This window comes from Limanda limanda, chromosome 1, assembly GCF_963576545.1.
Source record: "Limanda limanda chromosome 1, fLimLim1.1, whole genome shotgun sequence".
Lineage (NCBI taxonomy): Eukaryota > Metazoa > Chordata > Actinopteri > Pleuronectiformes > Pleuronectidae > Limanda > Limanda limanda.
In genome coordinates this window covers 26,314,100-26,338,988 of record NC_083636.1, presented here as the reverse complement: position 1 = coordinate 26,338,988, position 24,889 = coordinate 26,314,100, and the positions used below count along the sequence as shown (strand labels likewise).

At 40.8% G+C, this 24,889-nt stretch overlaps 1 protein-coding gene across 1 annotated transcript; it reads left to right on the top strand.

Moving 5' to 3' along the window:
* Positions 1-4,170: 4,170 nt before the first annotated feature.
* Positions 4,171-24,816, top strand: dmgdh (dimethylglycine dehydrogenase). Its single transcript, XM_061074732.1, has 16 exons — positions 4,171-4,387; positions 4,950-5,118; positions 6,572-6,670; positions 6,756-6,920; positions 7,356-7,560; positions 15,424-15,672; positions 15,781-15,979; positions 16,461-16,630; positions 16,718-16,871; positions 18,179-18,344; positions 18,445-18,575; positions 21,392-21,609; positions 22,348-22,505; positions 22,888-22,947; positions 23,723-23,857; positions 23,960-24,816. Exons 1-16 carry the CDS (start codon positions 4,269-4,271, stop codon positions 24,170-24,172), a joined length of 2,610 nt encoding a protein of 869 aa, XP_060930715.1. The 5' UTR covers positions 4,171-4,268; the 3' UTR covers positions 24,173-24,816.
* The last annotated feature ends 73 nt before the right edge of the window (positions 24,817-24,889 follow it).

The following is a 24,889-nucleotide window of genomic DNA, read 5'->3' as shown; positions in this document are numbered from 1 at the left end:
CTATACATTCACTGCTGTAAATGCCTTTTTCCTGTGTCTACATTTTCTGCCTCTTGTCATTGAATTAAAGGTTGTCTGATGATTGTGAAGGGAGATTTTCCTTTTTTCAAATTCATTTATCTAATTTAGAAATATTTAGAGGAAATTGCTTGAGATTAATTTGCCTATTTGCAATAATGTATGAGAAGGAATTGCCCAGGGTTGTGAGAGGGAAATGTAACTTTTTGACCACAATATGATTATGTTAATTTCCCCTTTGATTGATCATGCTTGAATCTCATACAATGTAACATTGATCATGCTGTATCCTGTACAACTGAATGAATCTTGGCCTGATTGCTTTAACTAAGGCTTTGTTGCCTGGATCTCATCAGAAGATCCTGACCTTTGACTTTGTAATAAACCCAACCAGAGTGAGAGGGATGAGCCAAATGTATAAACACAATGAACTGCTTCCCATTGGTGGACATATTACAAACTAACCTGTGTCGTATGCACCATGCTCTGAACATTAAAGTGTGATTATACTGTAAGAGAATTGTGTCTCGGTCCTCGTTGTTAAGGTGGGATTGCAGAAATTGCCACGCCAGTTGCAACTCTTTTTTATCACTTATCAATCTACTGATTGTTTTCTCAATTAACATATTTATTATTGGTCTGGTTAAAGAAGAGAAATATACTCTCTTCTAGTGCATAAAGTGAGGAGTCTGGCTGCTTGGATAAGCTATAATTAATGTAGACTTATAGTGTTTTATCTTGTTACATTTTACTGCTTGCACTTTGCTTTGAAAGGTGCGTTATAAATGAAGTTAAAAAACACACTGTTAGGTCACAGAAGCACAGAGAAAAGGAAAATAAATCGTCATAGGTTAGAGGCTGGATCTTAGTAATGCTTGCCATCTTTTCATAAGAATTCATTGTTAATCCTCCAAGCGATTGTTAATGAATGGCTTCAGCTGTAGCTGAAGTGTTACTCAATAATGATGAGTATCTCTCACTGCCCAGAGGAGTCTGTGAACAGGCTGGAGGAGCTTTCTAACTGTGATGGATCATGCGTCCATCAGGCAACCGGCACCAAGAACATGAATAGTGGGAGGAGTGACGTCTGTCGGCAGTTATAGAAGTTATTTCTTTCATCTTCTTTTGCAAACAGAATGTACAGATGTAACGAAGACTCACATTCACAACCTCTCTTTACCTTTTCAAGATCTTGTCATTCCACACCTGTCCACCAGTTGTCCTCATTGTCGCACACATGAACCTCCTCAGGTGAACATGAACAGAGTTTCTCTCCTGCTTATATTGAATTTTGTTTGTAGACTTCTCTGTCTGATAAGCCCTTTTGAAATTGCTGGTGTGTGTGACAGCAGAACCAGTTCTCTAATCCTCCGGGGGCAACAGTTAATTTATTTTTTACCACGTGATTTGTAATAATCCAGTAAGTTAAACAAATGTACCTCTGCTCTGGCTGGAGGCGTGCAGACATGCAGTTGTCAGTTTATTAGGTACACCCCCACTGTAGGGCTTGAAATAGTGTTAAAAATAGTATTATAGGATAAAACAGGTTGTAACGCTGTAGAACTGTATTGCATTATACTGACAGTATAAGTATTTGGTTCACCCTTGTTATATCAATGATGGTTCACTCAGTTCAACAGCAGCACACACTAAATCCTACAACACAATCACAAACAGTTCAAACAACAACTGAACACCACAACTTCTAAATGCAGGATTTAGTGCAGGCCTGTTGTATTTGACTATTGACGCTTGATGAATCCAATAAACTGCCAAGTGAGTGAATGTGCTTGCAATCACATGAGGGAGGTAGACTGATAACGATGGACTGTCTCCTGCGGTGATAGCCTGAGCGTTCAATCAGGGATAGTCTGTTCCCTCCCACCCAGTTTGAGAAGGACTGTGGTCAAGCAAGATTAAGACTATGTAATTTGAGTAGTGGAGTCTTTCAGATAAATAACATTAAATGCAAATCCATGCTGTTGCTTCAGGAGAATCATCCCACAGTTCATATATAATGCAAATTGAATCATCACAAGACTACTCAGAAAAGTCCTGAAATACAGTTTGCATTGCAGACCCTTCTGTTTTCTGTTCTCAGCCCAGATTACGATGGCGATAACCCTCCTTCTTTGGTAATCCAGCCAAGATTAACACCACAGGCAACCACTGGTATGTTAGAGTTGGAGTAAGAAGGATGTCCCGTATGAGCTGAGGAAAACGTAGCAAGGAGAGAAACACTGAAGTGCTGCATGAATCAGCCCACATTAATGTATTGTTAATGGTAAACAGAATCGATTTATGAATAGTTATAATTTGAGATTTCTTCCAGGATTTCCAGATTATCGTAACACAGTCTTACATGTTGTTATCAGCCTGTTGGTTTCACCCAGATCAATTCTACAGTGGCCCTGAAAGTATGAAGTATAAGAATGTCAGCAAGAAGATTAATATGAAAGTTTTCATCAACTTGAAAATACACACACGATAAAAAACATCTAATTATGTACATCAAGGAACACAAGTGACACGTCATACCTGCTGACCATTAACACCAATTGACAAGAGGAAACTGGTCAGGCTGTTCAAAAAGGTGCAGTTCACTTTTAAGATGCCCCTTTGACCCAGTGGAGGTGGTGGGAAGGGATGGAGGAGAATTGGGCTCAGATATCTTCTTTGATGGAAAACCTAACTCACCCACTGTATTAGACCACCACCATGTGTTTATTTCTCTACTGTGTATAGTACTTAGTAATATTTTAACTGAACTTATGCAAAGAAAATGAAAAGTCTGGCTGTGAAGCAGAAGATGCACTTACATGTAAATCATGCATTATTTAACGATTTATCGTGGTCGACCCCCATATATTCTTATTTCTACTGTTGCTTATGCACGCAAATTGTAATGTTGTTTTGAGAGACACAGTTTGACAACAGTTCGCTTTCCGGCAGTGTTGAAAAACCATCGATGATGTTGTCTGCACTTGTTGAGTCCGGCTGCTGTTTGGAAAAGATGACAAAAAAATAACAGGGCCCCGGGGAGAATAAAGTTTCAAAACAAAGATCGAGTCCTGTCTGTTTAATGGTGTAACACATGTTTACGTCTTTATTACTTTTTGTTCTCCTATGAGCTTTGTTGTTATATCACACAAAATTTGGAACTAATAAAGGATTATCTTATCTTATTTATAAAATGAAAAGTGACATTTGCCAATAAAATTGTGTAAAAGTAAAAAGAATCAACAGACTTATCAGAAGGGACATTAACCTGATGCCACCTTATCTCTGGGATGCTCCAGGTTTGTACTGTGTTGATTTCTTCAGGCCTTTTTTAAAATATTTTTAAGTAAAATCTCATTGTAACAGTTTGCAAACCTGCCAGCCTTGTTGTTGTTCGTTTTTACTTTCACAGTTTACATTTAGAAATGCACTTCACTTATCAGGATAAGGGTCCAGTTCAAACCTGCTGCAGTTGATCCAGGAGGGTTGGCGGCTGTGTTGCAATAAAAGGCTCAAGGAACAATCAGAGATAAATGTTTCTGTGTGGACAGTTCAGACTGGATCAGACAGACGATTCCAAGTCTTGACCACACAACAGGAGTCACCAACCAATAAATGCAAACATCAGAGCAGATCTGTCAATCTGCACTGTTGCGTTCATTTATTTATCTGCAAGCACATTAAAACATGCTGCATGTATTTTGGCTGATATCTATTTTATTTGTATCAATGTTACTGAATATATACATAAACAAATATTAAATAGATTGATGTGAAATTGACATGTTACTGTGTTGGTATAATTGTTTTGTTTGGGTTGTTTTTTCTTTGTGGTTTTCTGTTTCAACAACTGCTAGATGGGATAAAAGAAGAATAAAAAAAGATATATGTTTGAAAAATAAATGCAAATAAATAAACCAAATTAAAACAATGGCCCAAACTGTTTGTTGGGATGGATTGCCGTGAAGGTCGGTGCAAAGATTGGTGATCCTGTAACTTTTCATGTAGAGCTGTCAGGGGGCCATGTGCGTGAGTGCTTGCGTGTGATCTATATTTGGGGGCGGTGGCACAGCAAGTGTTAATTTGGTTGAGGGTTGTTCTGGGTAAAGTTTCTGGTTTTGACGTGTGGGCGTGTCCACGCGGTGCGTGCAGACGCAGAGGAGAGAGAGTCGTGTCTGCAGGGCACTGGCGTGTTGTTTATGCGTTGAGCTGCACATGTATGGTTTTTTAATATATGTTTTTCTATAATCATGTCTCGAATATTAAACCTGCTGAGGGTTCAGCTGCGGAGAGATGTATCCGCGTGTCGTGGGACGGCTCGGGTTCCTCTGAGGACCATCAGCTGCACGACAAGAAAACACGCTGAGAGGTGAGTGTCTGTTGGACAGTTCATACATTTAAAACGTTCTAGTGAAGACTATTAAACTCATACATTGGTTTAAAGTAGAAATAAAACTCTCCAGTGTTGTAGTTTCATGCGTAAAGTTGCACAGCTGTTTGAGTCCTGCAGCTGAGCTGGGTGACAGATTATTGTTTATATACCTATTATAGCTACTTACAGACAGTCAATGTAAGTCACCTCATATGTTCATGGTGACTTCAGTCTGTGGTTGCAGGATAGCAATGTTTTGCATGGTGTATGTTATTCTTCATATGTATTCACCTATCTCCTTTAAAGCAGCAACCATAAGTCCATTAGCTGATTGGTCACTTCACAGAAAATTGATTGACAAATATTTGGTAAGGTAAACTTTATTTAAGCTAACATGCAAAAATATTTACAGGTTTCTAGTTTCTTAAATAGGATTTTACACTTTTCTTTACCAGACTTGAGTGCTTATCTTTTGGTTTTTGACTTTTGGGTCAATAACAGTCAATAATCTCCTAATCGCAGCCCCAACTCCCCCCCTCTCTTTCGTTCCTTCCTCCAGTGATGAGTCCCTGGTATTGGGGAAGCGGTGGAAGGACACAGCGGACACCGTCATCATCGGCGGTGGATGTGTCGGGGTCAGCTTGGCTTATCACCTGGCCAAAGGTGGCGTGAAGGACGTGGTGCTGCTGGAGAAGTCTGAGCTGACGGCCGGATCCACCTGGCACGCTGTACGTCTACCACAGTCTGAGTGTCTCTGTCCTCTGGCATACGCACCATGCTGCTCTCAAGTGTCCCCAGGTTCATGAATGTGAAGGTGGACACATTTTGTAAAGGACAAAATAATCAATTTTAATATGGAGGAACCAGATAGGTCTTTGTCCCATATTGATTTCACAGCAGCATATGTTGCTACACTCCTGGCTTCCAATACGTGTCTAGTTAGGCATGCAACTCATGATTACAATCATTATAGATCCTAATTGATTTCTTGATCCATAAGTTCATCCCTTAAATATCAGAAAATAGAGAAAAAAGGCAGCTACAATTTATTACAAAGAAAATCTGGAACAGTTTAATAATTAATTTCCTCCTGATCAATAAATCAACCAATCGCTGCAGCTCTCCAGGCAAAAGGCAACTTCTCACAAATTAGAAGCTGGAACAGTGGCATGACAAAGTTCTTTCATATTAAGGCCTTTTCTTGATTATGACCAATTAGTCTGTTAGTCTGACACGTGACTAGTAAGAATAATAGCTCGAGTGACGGCTGAGCTTTTAAAGAAACTAGAAAATAAAAGCATGGAGGTGTTGTTCCTCAGCAGCCTTGTTTAGTGAGAGTGTTTCCCAGCACTTCTGTTTGTGTCATTCAGTCGTAGCATCTGTCACGTTATAGGTTTTCAAGGCATTCGAGGTCTTGACCCACTTACCCCCCCTCGCTGTCACTGATTCACTTACATGCACTTCACTGTAACGGCATTTACATGTTTGACTTCGCAGAAGTATTTGGTTACCCCCTACTTCTGCGAAATCTATCCCAACATGCACTGGGTGAAAGGCGAGTTGCCAGATTGGTATTTACTCTGAGGGGCGAGAGTTTTTTTGGGGGGCTGTTGGAGAAAGCTGCACCCAGAGTCAACAAACACAGACATACTCTTCATAGTATAAGACATGAATAAGATTTAAAGATACTACTTTCCACACAAAAATGTCAATGAAGATGATCCAGTAAAAATAATCAAGTCTCGCTCACAGCATTTCATCAGTAAATAGCTGCATAGAAACAATGCTGCTATAATCAATATTTATTCTTTATTGATATTGCATTAAATTACTTTGTGCATGTAGGAGTTGCCACTATGAAGATGTTTAGCCTCTTTTAGCTCAATGCTTTGGTTTTTGGTCCACAACCTTACTGTTCTCAGCTGTAGCGCTGCTGCTGCTTTTACTTAGGAAGCTTTTAATACTTTCACTGTGCAGCATAAAGCAGCTAAAGAGCCGGATGTTGTTTCCTTTAGTGGTAGAAACCAAAAACGGAGCTAAAAGGACAGTGAATATTGGACTTTGACTGATCAAGTGGACACAAACATGACTCCAAGATGATAACAATGTTGATCTGTATTTGTTTTATGTGTAAAATATCTGTATCATCCATCATGGATAATTGTGGGTTTTGTTTTCCAGGCTGGTTTGACAACATATTACCACCCTGGCATCAACCTCAAGAACGTCCACTCTGACAGCATCAAATTATACGAGACCCTGGAGGCTGAAACTGGACAGGTGAGTTGCTGTGCTCATCTTCCGTAACTATGATGAGTTGTGTGTTTGTGGGCACGCATGTCGTTTATATTGGTTCTCTGTGCAGGCAGTGGGCTTTCACCAGCCTGGCAGTGTCCGAATCGCTTCGACAGCAGCCCGGGTGGACGAGATGAGGTACCAGATGACCCGTACTCACTGGCATGTGACGGAACAGTACTTCATCGGACCGGAGAAAGTCCACGAACTTTTCCCTTTGCTCAACATTGACAAGGTCTGTATGGACCACAGCAACATTACTAATGCATCCCCATTAATGAATGATAGATTGGCAGTGAAATGCCCTTGATCAATCCATCAATAATGAGAGCACAGCTCGTTGTTGATCGGATTAATGTCTGTAACTTTAAGCTTACTTTTTGATTTCTTTCTTTTTTTTCCTAATAATAATACTTCTCCTTCAGATTATTTTCAGCAGCGGATTTATACACATTTGTTACTTTTTACGATATATTGTCATCGCGATATTAAACCACGTTATCGCATATCGCATGTTTTCCGAATATCGTGCAGCCCTCCATCAGTGATATATAGACCTATCCTCAGTGCTCAGGTGGATGAATAATCGCAAACTTATTCCACTGAGAAAACTTGTTGAACTCGTATTGTGTTTGATGTTTTACTTTGGTTCTGTTGTGTATATTGTCAGGTACTGGCAGGTTTGTGGACCCCAGGAGACGGACACATTGACCCTTACTCTCTGACTATGGCTCTGGCGGCTGGGGCTCGTATGTACGGCGCCCAGATCTACAACCCAGCCCCGGTAACTGCCCTCACTCCAACCGCTGATGGCAAGTGGGACGTCCAGACTCCTCATGGAACGATCCGCGCCAACCGCATTGTCAATGCTTCAGGTTAGTCTTCATACATGTTTTTTTCCAAATGTGCATCTTCTCTCAAATCTGAATTATAGATATTGTTGATGTTTATACTTCATCGCTGGTCCAGTTTCCGCTTGAAACAGGATTTTCCAGTCATATTCTAATGAACCCCTGCTTTCCTTTTGGTTTGGGCTCGCTGGAATGATTATCAGATGTAATGATTTTAAAACAGAGTCCCAAACAGTGTCCCGAGTTTTGCTATGATACAGAACCAGAAACCTCAGTACCCCGACCCACTGATGTAGCTGAAGGTGCAGCCTGTTGAACTCTCTTCACTTTACTAGTGAAACAAAACTCTTTTTTTCATAATTTACACTATAACTCGTGTGGGTGACTAAATTGTTATTCCAGTTCAAGTGAGGAAAAGCTGTATATTTTTGGTTAATATTACACGTAACACCTATTTAATTGTCTAACTGCATGGGTCACATGATTATTTTGGTCCAGTCATGTTTAAGGGATCACACCAGTGGTAAAATTTATGCTATTCTTAAATAGTTAAGAAAAAAGAAAAACCCTGAGGCTGCAGACCCCCCCAGGTATCTTCTAGTCAGCAGTCTAAAAATAAGATAACTTAACTGTAGCTCAATAATCAAGATCTGACCGGAATCGTAGATTTGGTGAATCATTACACCCCCTCTATCTGTACATAACTGTACATTATTTGAAGAAAAAAGGAGGTTCTGCTCTATGCACCTTATCTTGTTGTTAGAACTGTTGTTAAACAAACTCTGCAGCAGGAGACCTTTGCCCACTCAGACCACTGCTCGCACAGTTCAGGGGGAAGAGTCTCGGCCTGAACTGGGTCATACCAGTTCAGGGGGGGATTTTCCTGCTGTCGCTTGTTTATCTGGTGAGGTTCAGGAAATCACTTTAGTCTCTTTGCCTCGTCTGTAGAGGTTATTGTGTAACATATCTCAGTGTGGTGTAAGTGTCATGCATCACCTTGTTTTGGCACTGCATTCATTAACGTATTCATTAGATGGATAGGTAATATTATGTATAAATTAAAATACATTAAAAAGCTGCGACGAGAGACCGAAGACTGAACTATAGTCAACTTATTCCTTAAAATACTATGATTAATTTACTTTGATACCATGTGTAGTAGTGCCAGTCAAGTATTGCTAAAAACTTTACAAAATACAAATGTCCTTGAATATTGAACATTATTGACTATAATATTTGAATAAATTTACACCATGTGAATGCAGGGATATCTTGAGTGTCTGAAGTGCAAAACAAAACCAGACAGAATTCGAAGCATAAGCTATAGTATTCATCTCAAATCCACTAAATAATGTGTGATTTCTATCCCTTCATCACTCCAACGTGTCCTTTAAGAGTCACAAGGAGCTGGAGCCAATCATAGCCGACTCTGTGAGTCACAGGGTACAGCCTGGACGGGTTACTGCTGTATCGTAGGGTTCACTTCGCTATATAGAGACAAACAACCATTCATGCTCACATTTATGCCCACAGGCAATTAAAGTCTTAAATTAGTCTAACCTCAATCTTCAGGTCTGTGGACTGTGGGATGAATCTGGAGTCCCCCCAAAAAACCCAGGAAGACATGGGGAGAACATGTAAACTAACCCCAACCAAAAAAGCATCTTTCCATAAAGGGACAGTGCTAACAACTTTATATCCAATAGTTTTTAGCTGATGCCATTGGAATTTCCTTGTGTTGTTGTTGTTTGCAGCAGTAAATAGACAAAATAGATTCTGGAAAGATTTACAGCAGTTAAATAAGTAAGATAAGAGGGTTAGATTTTTAACAGGTAAAGGCTCAACTATGCACAGTGTCTGTAGGTTTTGAAGTTTTTGGTCTAATGTAGGCAGTAATGGTCATAATGTGTTTTGTTGACTTTACTTGGCAAATCTCAAGTACCACTGTCTCCAGTACCACTGTCCCAGACTTATGTTATGTACAATTCATATGCCTCATTTTTTAATTAATATCCATGAATCAATCCCTGGGAAATTGGTCAAAATGTCAAAGAGCAGCCTCCTTAAATGTTAAAGAAAGTAATAAGGAAATCTTGATCCGCTCCTTTGTGCAGTTTAGCACCAACATGTGATGGGTTCTTTTTTGGCCCATGTCCCATCCTTCCACAGAGTTTCGTGGTAGACCTTCAAATAGTTTATGCATAATCCTGCTGACACACAAACATATAAATAGAAAAACCAGAGGGACCGGGGAGAAAAACAGAATATCCTCGGTGGAAGTACACATTGCTACACTCACAAGCACTATACCGTAAATGGCATCAAACATTTGTGGAAATCAAACATCTCATGCACATCTTCTCGCTCTGTTTTTTCTCCCTGAATGTGCACATTCTGTTCTCTGGTTGGAGCCAGTTTATGTTGTGGGGCCAGCTGGCCCTTTGCCTTCGCTGTGACCGTCGGCCAATCCAAGTAGACCAGCAGTTCAGTTTTCATCCAATCTTAAAGCAGCAGCGCATTCACTCCTCCCGAAGGTCGGGTTTATCTCTTTGGCCGCTGGGCCGTCAAACTAATGTCCCTGAGTTTGCAGTTGAAATTCGGTTCTTTAAGTTTGTCTCCATGCTCTAGTCTCACTGTGAGCTAAGTTGTGTGTGTTAAATGGTTTTTGCAAGTTGTGCCCCAAACTCAGGGTCGCCGTGTGGAGTTTGGGAGTTCAGTCTCCGATGCAACAACAGATGTATTGTGAGCTGCAGCCGTAAATCAGCTAGTTAAAAAATTAAGCCTTAATCATCCCACATAACAAAGCAGACATTTTCCAAGAAACAACAGTGGCCTCAGACTTTATTTAAATGCATCGTTCTCACGTACTGTTAAACCCACAGGCAGTATTTTTTTAGCTTGCATAACAACAAGCATCTTTAGTTAAACTTTTCTTCCCCTCTTTTTTCTTCTCCTTTTTTCTTCATTCAAAATGCTCCACCAGCGCCTCCACAGAGACTCACCTTTTTTTTTTTATTCCAGTCAATGACTCTCCTTACCCCATATAATATTTCCACAACCTCATACTATGGGCTTTTCAACCCCTGACCAGTGAGCCTAAATTCAAAGGTCATGTTCCTTGGAATGTGAAGCCCCCCCACTCCAATAAGATCAGTTTCCTCAGATCAGCTTTTGGGACCAACAACAGGAGAGCAGTGCTTTGAGCATTGTATAAACAGGAGTTTGCACTTTTTCCAATTATATATGTCCCTCTATATCGATACATCTTGTCCTTTTTTTTCAAACACACAAATTTGCATTTGTGCTTTAACTTATAATTACAGAAGCTCAATTTCTAATTCCTAAGTATATGCATTCATTTAGGCAACTTTTTCTTCTTTATATTTGTATATTTGTTCCTTGTATCCAAATTTTGTATCCATTTTCATCCCTTTTGAATAGTTTTAACTGTTTATTCATTACTTTCAATGATCTGGATCAGGTTCAGATTCTGCATTATGTTAAGCAAACTATTTAAAGTTCTCTGCTTGCTTACTAACTGTTGGTCACCAAATTCTGATTGTTTATTATAAGTATTGCTTATAAATAGAGTTTAAGAGCAGGGGCAGCGGATGCAGAGCTTCAAATTTTGTTGTATGTTGTTGAGCTTGTTGACTCTGTGTGTGTAACCTGCAGTGAATCGGCCCAGTGTGCAGGCGCCTGGTAAACAGGCCCCGCTCTTACCTAAACTGCCTGCATTTATCAGCATGTTGTGTTTATGCACCCCCGCCCCTTCATTTACCTCGAGATAAAATTCACATATGGACCCAGTACAGGATTTAAATAGAAGCTGCATTGTTTTTGTTTGCAGACTTGCATGCACTCACAAAGATTAACAGAAGTTGCAGTGTAAACTTTAAAAATGAAGCCGGATTTGTGGAGCACCGTTGATGTGTGTCCCTGTTGTGTTGCAACACATGGCTGAAGATAGCAGCTGAGACAGACAGGTCCACATGCTCCAGCTGTCTCTGGTCACAGAAGCTAAGATGGCACAAGGTCCACATTGATTTTTGTTGAGGTCACAACTCCCACTTACAGACTCAAAACACACACAGCGTATATTTGTTTTGTGGCTCTTTGAGTCGATGAACCAAGTTGCATAAAACCTTTTTGCAATGGCAAAACATTAGACTGTACGGTTCATTATTAAGATAAGATTTAAGTCCCACACTTTTACTGTTTTTCTCAGTAGCTTCGTCTAGATCAGACATGGGAAAAGTACGGCCCGCGGGCCGTATACGGCCCGTTGGGCTTTTTAATCCAGCTCGCCGAACTTGTCTAAATAATAAAAAATTAAATTTAAAAAAAAAAAAAAAATTAATTTTTTTTTTTTTTTTAAACGAACAATTTAGTAGCACTTAAATGGTACATACTTATAGCACTTTTTAGTTTTGCTTTATTTTTTAAGAAATCGTACTTTCTTGATTCTTGTTGTTCTGGGTTTGAACCCTCGGGGTTGAATGCACTTATTGTAAGTCGCTTTGGATAAAAGCATCAGCTAATTCAATTTGCCCGGGAGTGTGGTGTATAGGGCTCGAAAAGGCACATGATCTCCCTTCACTTTTTCCCTTTGCCCTGTGAGCCCTTCTGTAAAATGAGAGGATCAAGGAAACGAAAAGTGGACAATGAGTGCCGAGTGTTTAACACGGAGTCGACAACAAAATACTTTTTCACTGAAGTCCAATCGAAGGCTGTATGCCCTGATATGCAGAGAAACTGTCACAGTTTTCATGGAGTACAACATCAGCCGTCACTTTGCTACGAAGCCTGCTAACTACGATAGCAAGCAGTCAACGCAAGAACGGGTGGCTGCAGCTCAGAGGTTGGCGACTAATTTACAGACTCAGCAACATTTTTTTTCACAGACAAACTGCGATTAAAGAGTCATCTACCAAGGCATGTTTTTTGGGGGGGATTCGAAATAGCAAAGGCTAGCAAGCCTTTCTCTGAAGGCGAGTTTTTGTTAAATGGCCTTGCAAATAAGTGCTTTGCTACTTGGTAAAGGCCAAATCCTTTCATGTAATGATTTTTCCATGTCATTTATATTAGTTCACAAAAACAATCCATCCATCTGTTCCTGGCCCGGCCCCTCTGTCAAATTTTAGAACCCATTGTGGCCCGCAAGTCAAAATGTTTGCCCACCCCTGGTCTAGATTGATGCAGCTGTTTTTTCAGTAAATAAATAAATAAAACATCTCTAAAAAAAAACACACAGGCTTCCTGCCCTGTATCAAACAGCAGACAAGACAAACTCAGCAACTGAACACACAGGAACATAGTGGAGACCAAAACAGAGCAAAGATGGAAGTAAATAACATGATCCAAATGTTTTGTTTGACAATGAATTGTGTTTAAAAAGTTAAGTATAAATTAATAAATAATAACAAAAAAAGTAAATGTATTGTTGTTCTGATATTCTGGTGCATATTTCAGTCAGCTGACTTGTATTTCCGCCTGATATTGAGATGCTGCAACAATATTAAAGAGGAACTCTGAGAATGATACATTTATATTGTCACATAATGGAAAACCCTCAGGTTAAATGCTGTGTAACTCAATAATATCCTGTTTGCTCACAAACAGCCTTCAGGAAGTAAATATAATCTTGGCAGTTCTTCCTGATGCTGTGGCTTTGGGCAGTTTATCAGATCCGCTTGAGCTCCTGTGACGAACCTGGACATTTGGTTGCAATTTATCTGTGCTTTTTCAGCCCATGTATAGCTGTTTACCTTCTTTGTCCCATCCTGTAAGGACAAGCAGGGGTAATACAGCAGATTCCTGTGGTGATTAGAATGACTTTCCTTAAAATACTTTGAATCCTCCTGTGGGCGACACTCAATCATTGCCTTTTTCCCTCATTCACACGTGTCCACACTCTTCTGTGAGTGTTTGCGCATCTGTCTCTGCTCTTGGTGTCTATTTTTGTTCCTGGAATGTGTCTGAAATCTGTTTGTACTTATTTTAACTTGATGGTAACATGCTGTGTCCTGTGCAATATTTTTATCTGGTTATTAAAAACCTGGACATTGAACAACCCCTGATCATATCAAGCCATGCAGATAGTTTTTGGGTTAAGGTTGCGAGTTTGCAGTCCCAGATATTTCTGCCTCCACCAGAGCAATGCCACAGAAATGGTGTAACTGTGAAGTCTGGATACTCCACAAAAGTCCCAGTGGCAGAAATGCTGCTCAAATAATTTCAATGCAAAATGTTGACACCATATTTTTGCAGCATTTGTTGTAATGCAGGATTATTGGGGATTTTGCAAATGATTTTGCATTTTCAACTGTTCGCTTGATATCTAAAAAGACAATGAAGGCCTGATGGAAAGTCTCAGCAGACAACTGTGTGTACATGGCTGAAATGAAGCAGTATATAGTATTATGTTGTGTTCTCTGGGTGGGAAGAAAATGCTACAATAAGTGCACTGGGTTCATAAGGAACAGTGCCTGAATTCACATTAATACCAAATGGTATAACAGGGGTGTTGCAGGAGGTGGGACTTGAAAACACTATCCATTCATCGCGTCCCCTATAGATCCAATAAAAAATAGAGGCTGCTGGAGAACATACTGTACCAGCCCCCTGCAGATTTTCCACAGTATTAGTACCGTGGAAGTAGGGCTGGGCGATATGGGAATATGATGGGAAGTGGGCGTGTCGTGTCCTGCCTGCAGACGGCAGCCGGCAGACTCCGACACTGTTGTTGCGCTTACTTTTGCCACGTGAGATCGAATACATGTCACGAGGAGATAATCGAAATCGATCAAAATTTTATCGCGATCCCGAATCGGGATCGAAAAATCGCCCAGCCCTACGTGGAAGCAGCTATAAAGGCATCGTTTCACTTTTAAGCTGAGAGTTAAAAGAGAACAGCAGTACCAATCTCATGTCTGTTTGACATAAATTCACATATGAAGGCCCAGGTTTCAACCCATATGTGACCCAGATCTGATTGTTTAATTACAGTGTGAACAGAACAAATCGAAAACGAATCTGATCTTTTCAAATCAGATTTGAGCCACTATCAAATGTGGTTTGAAATCAGATAAAGATCAGTTTTTTTTTTTCTAATGCGACCTCAGTCTGAACAGCCAGTGTGACCAGAAGCAGAAGTCAATGCGACTTTTGCATTTGAAGTACTTTTAGACCTCATGAGTACTACTCGTGACCCGCCTGTACAAGCAAAACTTGAGGGGTCGTATCGTAAACGGTTTGAAAGCATATTAAGAGAAAAATTGTAAACGCTCACATCTGTGGCCTCCAAGTTTATCAGCAACTTCTTCTCTTTGTTTACTTCAATACACAGCGTGCTGCGTGGTCACATCAGGATCATGACCAGTTCACATTGTCTGACACTGGCCCCATTTTAAAAGATAATGTAAACAGCTAAAACAATCGGTTCTATAAAAAAGCTAGCACGGTTCTGTTTGAAGCAAAAAGCTTTAGATGCACTGCAGGCAGGTTTGGTCTTTGTATATGAGCAGGCTAGATCTGGCCTATTTGCTAAGCTAAGCTGTTAACTGGCTCCAGCTTCACACTGAAAAGGCACATATTGATGTTCTTATAAAACTCTTAATAAGATGGAGAACAAGTGTATTTCCCCGAAATTTCGATCCATTCCTTTAGTTGCCACAGAATAAACATGAGGCTTCTGGTGCTGATTAGCTTTGTGTTGATGCAACAGTCGACTGAAGGGTTCAAACTTGAGCAACTCTTGTACACTCATGAACATAAGACTCAAATCACCAAGAGTGAACTAATTTGGTAAATTGAAAGAAAACCTACATTCAGTTAAAAGTACATCAAGTAATGTATGCATCGTGTTTAATCTCTGTTGGTCACCAGGTTTCTGGGCCAGGGAAGTGGGACAGTTGATCGGTTTCGATCACCCAACCATCCCAGTGCATCACCAGTACATAGTGACAGCAACAGTACCGGAGGTGAAGGATCTAAAGAAGGAGCTGGCTGTCATCAGGGACCTGGAGGGTTCTTACTACCTGCGTCAAGAAAGAGACGGCCTGCTGTTTGGCCCCTATGAAAATATGGAGAAGATGGTGGTGCAGGACTCCTGGGTCAGAGATGGTGTACCTCCAGGTCTGTCCTCCAAAAAACTTTGTCAATACATTCAAGAACTACAAGAACATTTCTTGGAGTTTACATGTAATGTTTCTTTCCACCATGTGTCCCCTCTGGCTGCCACAGGTTTCGGTAAGGAGTTGTTTGAGTCGGACCTTGACAGGATAATGGAGCACGTGGAGATGGCCATGGAGATGGTCCCAGTGCTGAAGAAAGCTGACATTATCAACATCGTGTCGGGACCAATCACATACACTCCTGACCTGCTGCCCATGGTGGGACCACACCACGGAGTTCCCAACTACTGGACTGCCATTGGCTTTGGGTATGTGTGGATGATAGCAGTTGGTAAACACCAGTATTTATGTGGAGTGGAGTGTTTTGTCCTACTCGTCACTTTAGCAAACACCTACAGCACTCAAATCCTGAACTTTCTGAAAGACACCTTACTGAAAGTTATATTAATGTATATAAATGTTATTCTAGCTCACCGTTTTATAAATACCTGCATGTTCCTAAACATACACTCTCTCTAAACAACAGCATTGATTCCGGACATCTAGCTAAATGACCACCTGAGATAGAGATATTTGTTCAGAGGAGGAAACAGTTTTATAATCAGGGTCTTCAGATGGTGCTAAGACTTTAAATTGAAAGAGTAATTTGATCACTTGTACATATGTCATAGATTTAGATGTCAAAAGTTATCATTTAATTAGTTGTAGTTTGTGAAAACCAAGTGGTCCAAAACCATTTAGCATAGTTTTCGTTGAAGACCACTAGAGATAACCAATTCATGTGTTCAGGTATGGAGTCATCCATGCTGGCGGTATAGGTAAGTTCCTGAGCGACTGGATCAGGAATGGAGAGCCTCCTTATGACCTGATTGAATGCGACCCTAACCGCTACGGCAAATGGGCAGATGTGCCTTTCATGTTAGCCAAAGCCAGAGAGTCCTATGGCTTCAACAATGTTGGTAAGTCTAATATAACTGAGAGTTCTCTGGGGAAGCACTTCTCTTTTTACTTCCAATGAACTCCTTGCACTCTGTCGATGCCGCCAGTTGGTTACCCCAAGGAGGAGCGCTTCGCTGGCCGGCCAACCAGCCGAAAAAGCGGCGTTTACGACCTGCTCAAGGACAATGGATCTATGGGCTTTCACGCTGGCTGGGAACAACCTCACTGGTTCTACCAACCTGGAGACGACACCGGATACAAGTAATGCTTCTTTGTAAAATCTCTGTTTGATTGACCAGCTGCATCGACAGTATCTCAGACCTCACCAACATTTCCATATGTAAACATTTGTATAGGATGTTTTAGCTTTTGTTGCATAACTGATTTAATTTTAATTGCTGACTGCTGTGGCTGTCCTCCAGCCACATCCCTTGTCCCTGCTCTAGATCCACACCACATCCACCTCTGCATTTCAAAATACCCTATCATAACTGTTATGAAAGAAGGATAATATAGTGATGGCACTTGCATACCAGTGCATAAAAAAAGAAGCAACAATAGAATGTGGTGCGGGATAATCAGCTCTGCATACATGTGCATACTGGGTAAATGATGGTGGTGTGAAGGAAGGCATGCCAGAATAAACGGTAAAGGACACAATGTTCTCGCTGAAGATAGGAGTTACGCAGGAGAACAAAAACACATGCTCTCGCACAGAGCTCCCTCCCAGCTCTTTCAGTTGGACACAAATCATTCAACAGACTACACTGACTCCAAACTGCGAGACAAGAGAACCCTTCATATACAGAAATACCACTTTGAAAGAACAGAGCAGCTGATCACACAAAACATCATACGATCTGAGTCTGTAAATATGCACCATGAAATTCTTAAAAAACACACGGTCAAAGATCCAGTCTACCAAACCCCGGGTGTCGAATTCAGACAGCCTTCTCAGTGGCTGCATACTCGGCTCATCTGTGACACAGAGATGTGTCTTTGTACAGACATGAAGGCAGCAGACATAATCCTGGCATGCAATGCGCTTTCCCCAGTTTTTGCTCTAAGGCACACTTGTGGTATTTATGGTGCGGTTGAATTGAATCATCTAAACAGCTGATTGCCATGAAATGTGGGGTCAGAGATTTAGGGTCCACAGAGTCATTACTTTGTCGAGCCCTTAACAAAGCATCAAGTGCAATGCTCGGGTAAAAAGTTCAATTTGTCCAACACTTTGCATCATGATGATCAAAAAGCTTGAAAACAGGGACAGCGTTAATACATTAATCCCCCTCAGGTAAACTTTTTTATACATTGCTGTTGCTCAGGACGTAGCTGCTTGTCAAAGTGTCCTAAAATCTACTTTATATAAATGTTAAGCAATAGCTTCATAATTCTATCTCTCTGTTAGAACAATGTTCATTCATTATTACACCCATATACTAGTTTTGTATTGTGCAGTCTAATAAAAAACTGCCAATTACAGTTGTGGGAAAAAAGAGCTGCTATTTGTGCATTAAATAATGGATCCAGATGTAAGGCAGTGCTTGACATTGTGCTGTACTCAGGCCCAGCTTCCGTCGCACCAACTGGTTCGAACCAGTTGGCAGAGAGTGCAAGCTGGTGATGGAGAAGGTGGGAGTGATCGACCTGACTCCTTTTGCCAAGTTCATCGTGAAGGGGGAGGACTCACTAAAGCTGCTGGACCGCCTCTTTGCTAACACCATGCCCAAGGTAGAGCCAGTTTAAAAGTGAAAGATTTGGGGATGCAGTATTAAAAAACTCTCGACTTGCTTCTCTCTGACTCTGTTTCCTTTCACCTGTGTGTTTTCAGGTTGGCTCGACTAATGTCAGCCACATGTTAACAGCCACTGGGCGGGTCTTTGCTGAGGTCACCATCACGCAGCTGGCACCAGGAGAGTTCTTGCTCATCACTGGCTCGGGGTCTGAGCTACACGACCTCAGGTGAAATGCATCACGACACATGCACAGTAATGCTCAAGTTAACTGTTTTTTTTTTTTTGGGGGGGGGGGGGGGGGGGGGGCAGAGCAAGAAGCGGTTTACATCAGCGAATCAGAAACCAGCTGGTAACTGTAGCATAGGATTTAGCAGCTTAAGAGCCAGATATTTCCCCCGGGAGTCGGTAGAGACCAAAATTGAGCTATAAAACTGGGCTTAGAATTGTCAAGTGGACACAAACACGACTCCAAGTGAATGATGATGCAACTGGTATAGTTGAAAATAAGCTGTAGTTTGGTGAGACGTTCATGATAGGTAAAATAAAAATCGAGCAATCCAACAGTTATTTGTTTTGACCACCGGTTTTAGTTTGCTTTGCATTAGTTCGTCATGACAGCAAGGAGGATCCAATCAATATTGTTGTCTTTAGTTTTTACCAGATACCTGCTAACATAGTTGTTTATCTGTTGTACCGATGATTCAACCACTGGAGTTTCCTGCCAAGCCAAGCTGTAGAAATTCTCCCATCTGTTCGTCACCTGATATTGTCACAGAAGAAAATTCGAGAAACTATAATTTCCAGGGTAAAACGCAATAGGATTAATTTGTTGCACATGTGGGAAAGCTTTATTCATATCATATTTTTATAACATCATAATAAGGCCTTACTTAATTACTAATCTGATGGCTTGAACTTCTTCTTTTGAACGATGTGTCTGATGTCAGATGGTAGTGATGATGATGATAATGGTGATGATGATGATGATGATGCCACTCTGCTGAGTTAAGCCAGAACAACTTGCTTAAGCAAATTCTCACTTCTGGTAGAGCTGTGTCTTACTGGCAAATACACTAAAACCTTCCAACTATCAAAGACAGCAGTATTGTCACATACAAAAATGGCTGGTATATTTGTTATGTTTGTTGTTTCATCGCAAGCCAGAGAGAAAAACTATACGTTTATAGTGTTGTCTTTCAGTGTTTCTTTAGTATCTTGTACCATGTCAGTAATCTGCTCCAGGACAGTCTTTTGAGACAAACTGACACTTTGGAACAATTTTAGCAGCTGAAAATCTGAATCTCAACCTGGTAGTTATCTGCTTGCTCATGACAGAATATTGTCCGTGTCAGGTCATTGATAGCTATTTGTTGGACATTAACTTTATTCAAGCAACTCATTCAGTTTATCTGCATGTTTCCACCAGTAATGAATCTTAAAATGTACCTTTTTCATCACTGCGACTGTGTTCCCATGATCTAGTGACACAGGCTCAAGTTTGTAGATGACTCTCAGAAAGTTAATATCTGTCATGAGAATTAGTTTGTCCTTCGGTTGCTTTTATTTTGTATTTATGAATTGTCTTGCGGGCTGGATCAAATTGTCTTTTGGGTCATGAACATCCTGGAAGCCGGACATTCCCCTCCCATGATTTATTGTCATATGCATTAAAATACCAAAGGTTCATTTTTCATACGATGAAAAAAAGCTTGCTGCTCAACATGTACACAGTGTACAGTCACGTCATTTGGCACAACCAGCCCTACAGATGTACAGTTACATACAGTTTAAACAAAGGACAACAGCCTTCTGAAAAAAACCTTTAAACTGTAATTAAAGTTTTTCCTCTCAATTTGCAACTGTATAGATTTTAGTCGCTGTAAGTTAATGTGTTATGGCCCTTTTTTAATTATTTATTTCTTAAACATTTTTTGATTTATATGAAAATACAGATCGTACAAATCTGACACAGTGAAATAATCTAGAGTAAGATTCTTTCTAAAGTAATAATACAGTTATGCAAACAAAGGAAGCAATTAAAAGAACATTCCCAGTATTCAATGATAGTCTGTTAACAAGTCCCCTGTGCCCTCTGGAACACAGAAGTTTAAGCCACTATGTACATTTTGTTTTATGTGGGCTCTTCCAGTTATATAAAATAAGCCGAGTTTCTACAATGAAACCCGTTATTAAGACCTAACCTCTCCTTTAAGAAATCTTGTTGGCATTGACTGATTCATCCCCCTACATGCACTGTTGTTGCAGAAATGTGTCCACTTCCTTCGTATAGTAGTCCCTCACACATATTCTCCTGTGCTAAGCCCCCTTAAAATAGTTGAAGTTTGTAAAATGTTTTTTAAATTGGATAAACTTACTTAGTGCATAAAATCATTGTTTCTTCCATTTTGATGCATCTTAGCAAAGCTGCACACGCACAATAGTAGGCACAACATTTCAGTAGTCAGTGTCCCTGCAAAAAAAAAGAGTGCTTCTGGCAGCAAATGCTCCTTATTTCTCAGTCTCTCTCTCACACACACACACACACAGACAATAGTTGAGTCTCAAGCTGTGCAGAATGAAAATCTCTCACAGACTCTGTTACGCTGCAGAAACTTTAGACCACTCAGCAGCTGTCAACACAATGCCTCTCCATTTGTTCCAATCGTTAGGGAGCCTATTAAATCGTTCATCTCCTTTCCTTCACTGTAACCAACACTCCCGAGCATGAAGGAGGCAAGGACAGTTTCATGCTATGTAGCGACCTCTAGTGGTAATGCGACAAGACTACAAATGAGGAGTACAGGGGAGTCACTGCAGTTCCTTTTCCACCGAGCAGTTCAACAGTTTGACTCTGACACCAACACTTTGCTTGTCCAATAGAAAGAGGGCTGGGGGCGGGTCTATCATGTCTAACAAGACCAATACATTTTTCGACCCAAAACAAAAAACTGAGTTTATGTTGTGTGTTATCTGCAAAAATGGTATGCTATAAAGATGCTTAATATTAATAATATCTTTGCTATGCTATGCTATGCTTTTAAGGTGGATAGAGAAAGAAGCTACAGAGGGTGGATTCAAGGTGGACATCAGCAACGTAACAGAAGATATTGGCGTGCTGGGCATCGCGGGACCAAACTCGCGCAAAGTCCTTCAGAAACTGACAGATGAGGATATGAGCGACGCAGGATTTAAATTTCTTCAATGCAAGTTAATCGAGCTGGCAGGCATCCCTGTCCGGGCCATCAGGATCTCCTACACCGGTACAGAGCACTCCTTCTTTCTTCTAAATCTTTCTTTTGTCAGTCCAGGTCAAAACAATCTAAAAAAAATTCCAGTTAATCAGCTCCTCAGGCCAATTTAGTTGAGTCACACAAAAAAAGCAACACAAGAACAGCAGCATATGAAAAGACACACAGAAAATAGGTTGTACAAGCACAGGCAGTGGGGTAATGTACTACAGCATAATACAGCAGATATAAATGATACTCAACGACCCAAACAGCACAGCAGTGTACTGTACATTTTAGTCGTTCCATCAGCCACTGCTTAACATTTACAGGACTGAGCTTCGGCTCCAGATCAAGTTCCGTCTTTTCTTATTTTCTTATATGAGCGAAGAAGTGGTTCATATTCCAACCATCCAGCAAACACTTCTGACAGAGAGTACGAGCCCCTTCAGATATTCACCTCTGCTGATGTATTCACACTGCTTTAAATGTGAGAATATAAAAAGTATAATTTGATCTTTTGGCTGTCAAAAACTTGCTGTCTACAAATTCATGTTGAAATGAGTCAGCTACAGATGTAGTCAGGGAGTAGTTTGACCAACAGCCGCTAATGCTCTCCATCAAGGATGCTTAAGTTTCATTTGTTTGTGATTTATCCATTTTTACCAGGAGGGATGACATTGTGGTTAACTCTGGATGTCGTCCCTCTCATTGCCCCACAAATCGCCTGCTGCATATGGTGATACTGTATGTCCCTGTGTGTGTGTTTAGGTGAACTCGGCTGGGAGCTGTACATTGACCAGAAGAGCATGGCAGCTGTGTACCAGGCCATGATGGAAGCAGGGAAAGACGAAGGCATCGACAACTTCGGCACCTACGCCATGTCCTCCCTCAGACTGGAGAAAGGCTTCAGGGGCTGGGGAGCTGAGGTACACACAAACACACACACACACACACACACACACACACACACACACACACACACACACACACACACACACACACACACAAAGCTGGTTCTTCGGGTTGGGGCGGCTGAGGGGTAGAGCGGTCATCCTCCAACCAGAAGGTCGGCTGCTCAAACCCAGTCTTCCCCACCTGCATGCTGAAGTGTCCTTGGGCAAGATACTGAACCCTGAATGGCCCCTCATAGAAGAATAGTGCTGCCAATAGATGCATTCTATGAATGTGTGTGTGAATGGGTGAATGGCAAAACTGTGCTGTAAAGTGATCATCAAGACTAGAAAATGCTACATAAATACAGACCATTAATCACTTCTGACATTTTTGCTAACTCGTCGATCTTTTCAGATGAACTGTGATACCAATCCTCTGGAGGCTGGGTTGGATTATTTCATCAAACTGAACAAGGTAACCATCTGACTTGTTTTCAGTTTTGTGTGAAGTCAGGGATAGAGATGTCGGTTGCTCTCTCCTCCCCGACCCTATGGTCCAGACTAAAATACTGTACATCAACTTGTGGAGAAATTGCTACAGAATCTGCCAGGGATATACAGTAGATAATACAGAACTATAATAGATTGTCATAATATTAGGCGATGTTTTGAAGGGAAAGAGGAGATTAAAAAATATTTTATAAAGCAAATACCACAGGGAAAGATTTAAAGCTCACTATTGTATTGATAAAGTTAGGCCTGTTTCTTTATCGTTTACTTCCTAATTTGTCAATGAGAGGAACAAACTGCCATGTGAGGGGGTGGTCCTCAGTTATTCTGTTCCAACTTATTGTTCCTGTGACTGACAGAGAGAGGGACATGCTCCACAAAGGTTCACTGAAATGTTTCAAGATCTGACTTTTTGGGGTTTGAGCATGGCTGTAGACTCTTTGACCCTTTCCACACCTGGTATTAACATCTACCTGAGTGATCAGATCACAAGAGGACAAACCTAATTTAGTCTTTGTGAACGAATGTGTTTATTAGCATATATTGGGGAGGATTTTCAGTATTTAGTAGCTTTCTGTGATTTTAAATACTATTGATTATCTTTAATGTTTTGAATTCTTCATGTTGAGCACTTTGTAATGACTGTTTTGAAAGATGCTTTACAAATAAAGTTATTATACTTATATAGTATTAATATTATTTCCATTGAATGTGAACTGTTTGTCTCTGTGTGTGTCCAGCCTGCTGACTTCATAGGCAAAGCGGCTCTACAGGAAATCAAAGCCAAAGGCCTGAAGAGGAAGTTGTCCTACATCTCACTGGACACGGATAACATCGACCCCGAGGGAAACGAGACCGTCTGGTACAATGGCAAGGTAAGCAACAGGGACCAACCTCTTGAAGTCTTCTGCTGAACACTTCCTGTTTCACGTGGTTAGTTTGAGGTTGCTGACCGTGTCCCTCGTGTTTCTCATCAGGTGGTCGGCAACACGACGTCCGGAGCCTACAGCTACAGCAGCCAGCAGAGCCTGGCGTTTGCCTACCTGCCTCCGGACCTGTGCTCTGTGGGTCAGAAGGTGGAGGTGGAACTGCTGGGGAAGAAATACCCCGCCATGGTCATCCAGGAGCCGTTAGTCCTCACCGAGCCCACACGGACCCGGCTGCAGAAGAAAGCAAAGGGCAAAGCATAAGCAGGGACTGTCCTCAAATCAGTTTGTCAGCAGCTACAGATGGACGATCCCACTGTGAAATATATATGAGAGTCATGCTGATGTGTAAAGCTTTCATCGGGAGAAATCATGTGCAATCCATGTACTGATATGTTCAGCGGTCACATCACAGTCACATCATTGACCAGTTCCTCTTCCTGTGCTCTTTCCTGTTGATCAAGTGAGACTGTTTACTCATCTTCAGAGTTTGTATCTGAGAGAGAACAACCTTTGACTAATGCAATAGCACCACCATGTCTTAAAATTTGGGAGGAGTAATTTACTTCTTGCAATTGAATGAATAGATGTTAATGTTTTTTGCGAAAAATGCTTGATGAAGAACAGCTTTTTCTGTTTATTTCAAAGTCACAAATGATGCCGCTGCAGTTTGCATGGTCATGAGAGCACTCTGACAAAGAATAACAACACCAATAACAAAAAGAAACAGAATGTTTGCAAACTTGTACAAAGATTGTTTTATAAATCTGTTTTTTTTTTACTTGTATGTAATTGAATTGGTGTACATCAATACCTTGATAATTAAAAAAGCAATGTAATGAGGTTTTTCTTTGTTTGAAAACGCCAAGCAGTCAAATAAAACAAACTCGACAGCAACTCAAAGACCATTAGGACTTGCGTTGACTTATTTTCCTTATGAACCTAACCAAAACCTTATCCCTTAAATTAACGATAACCAGT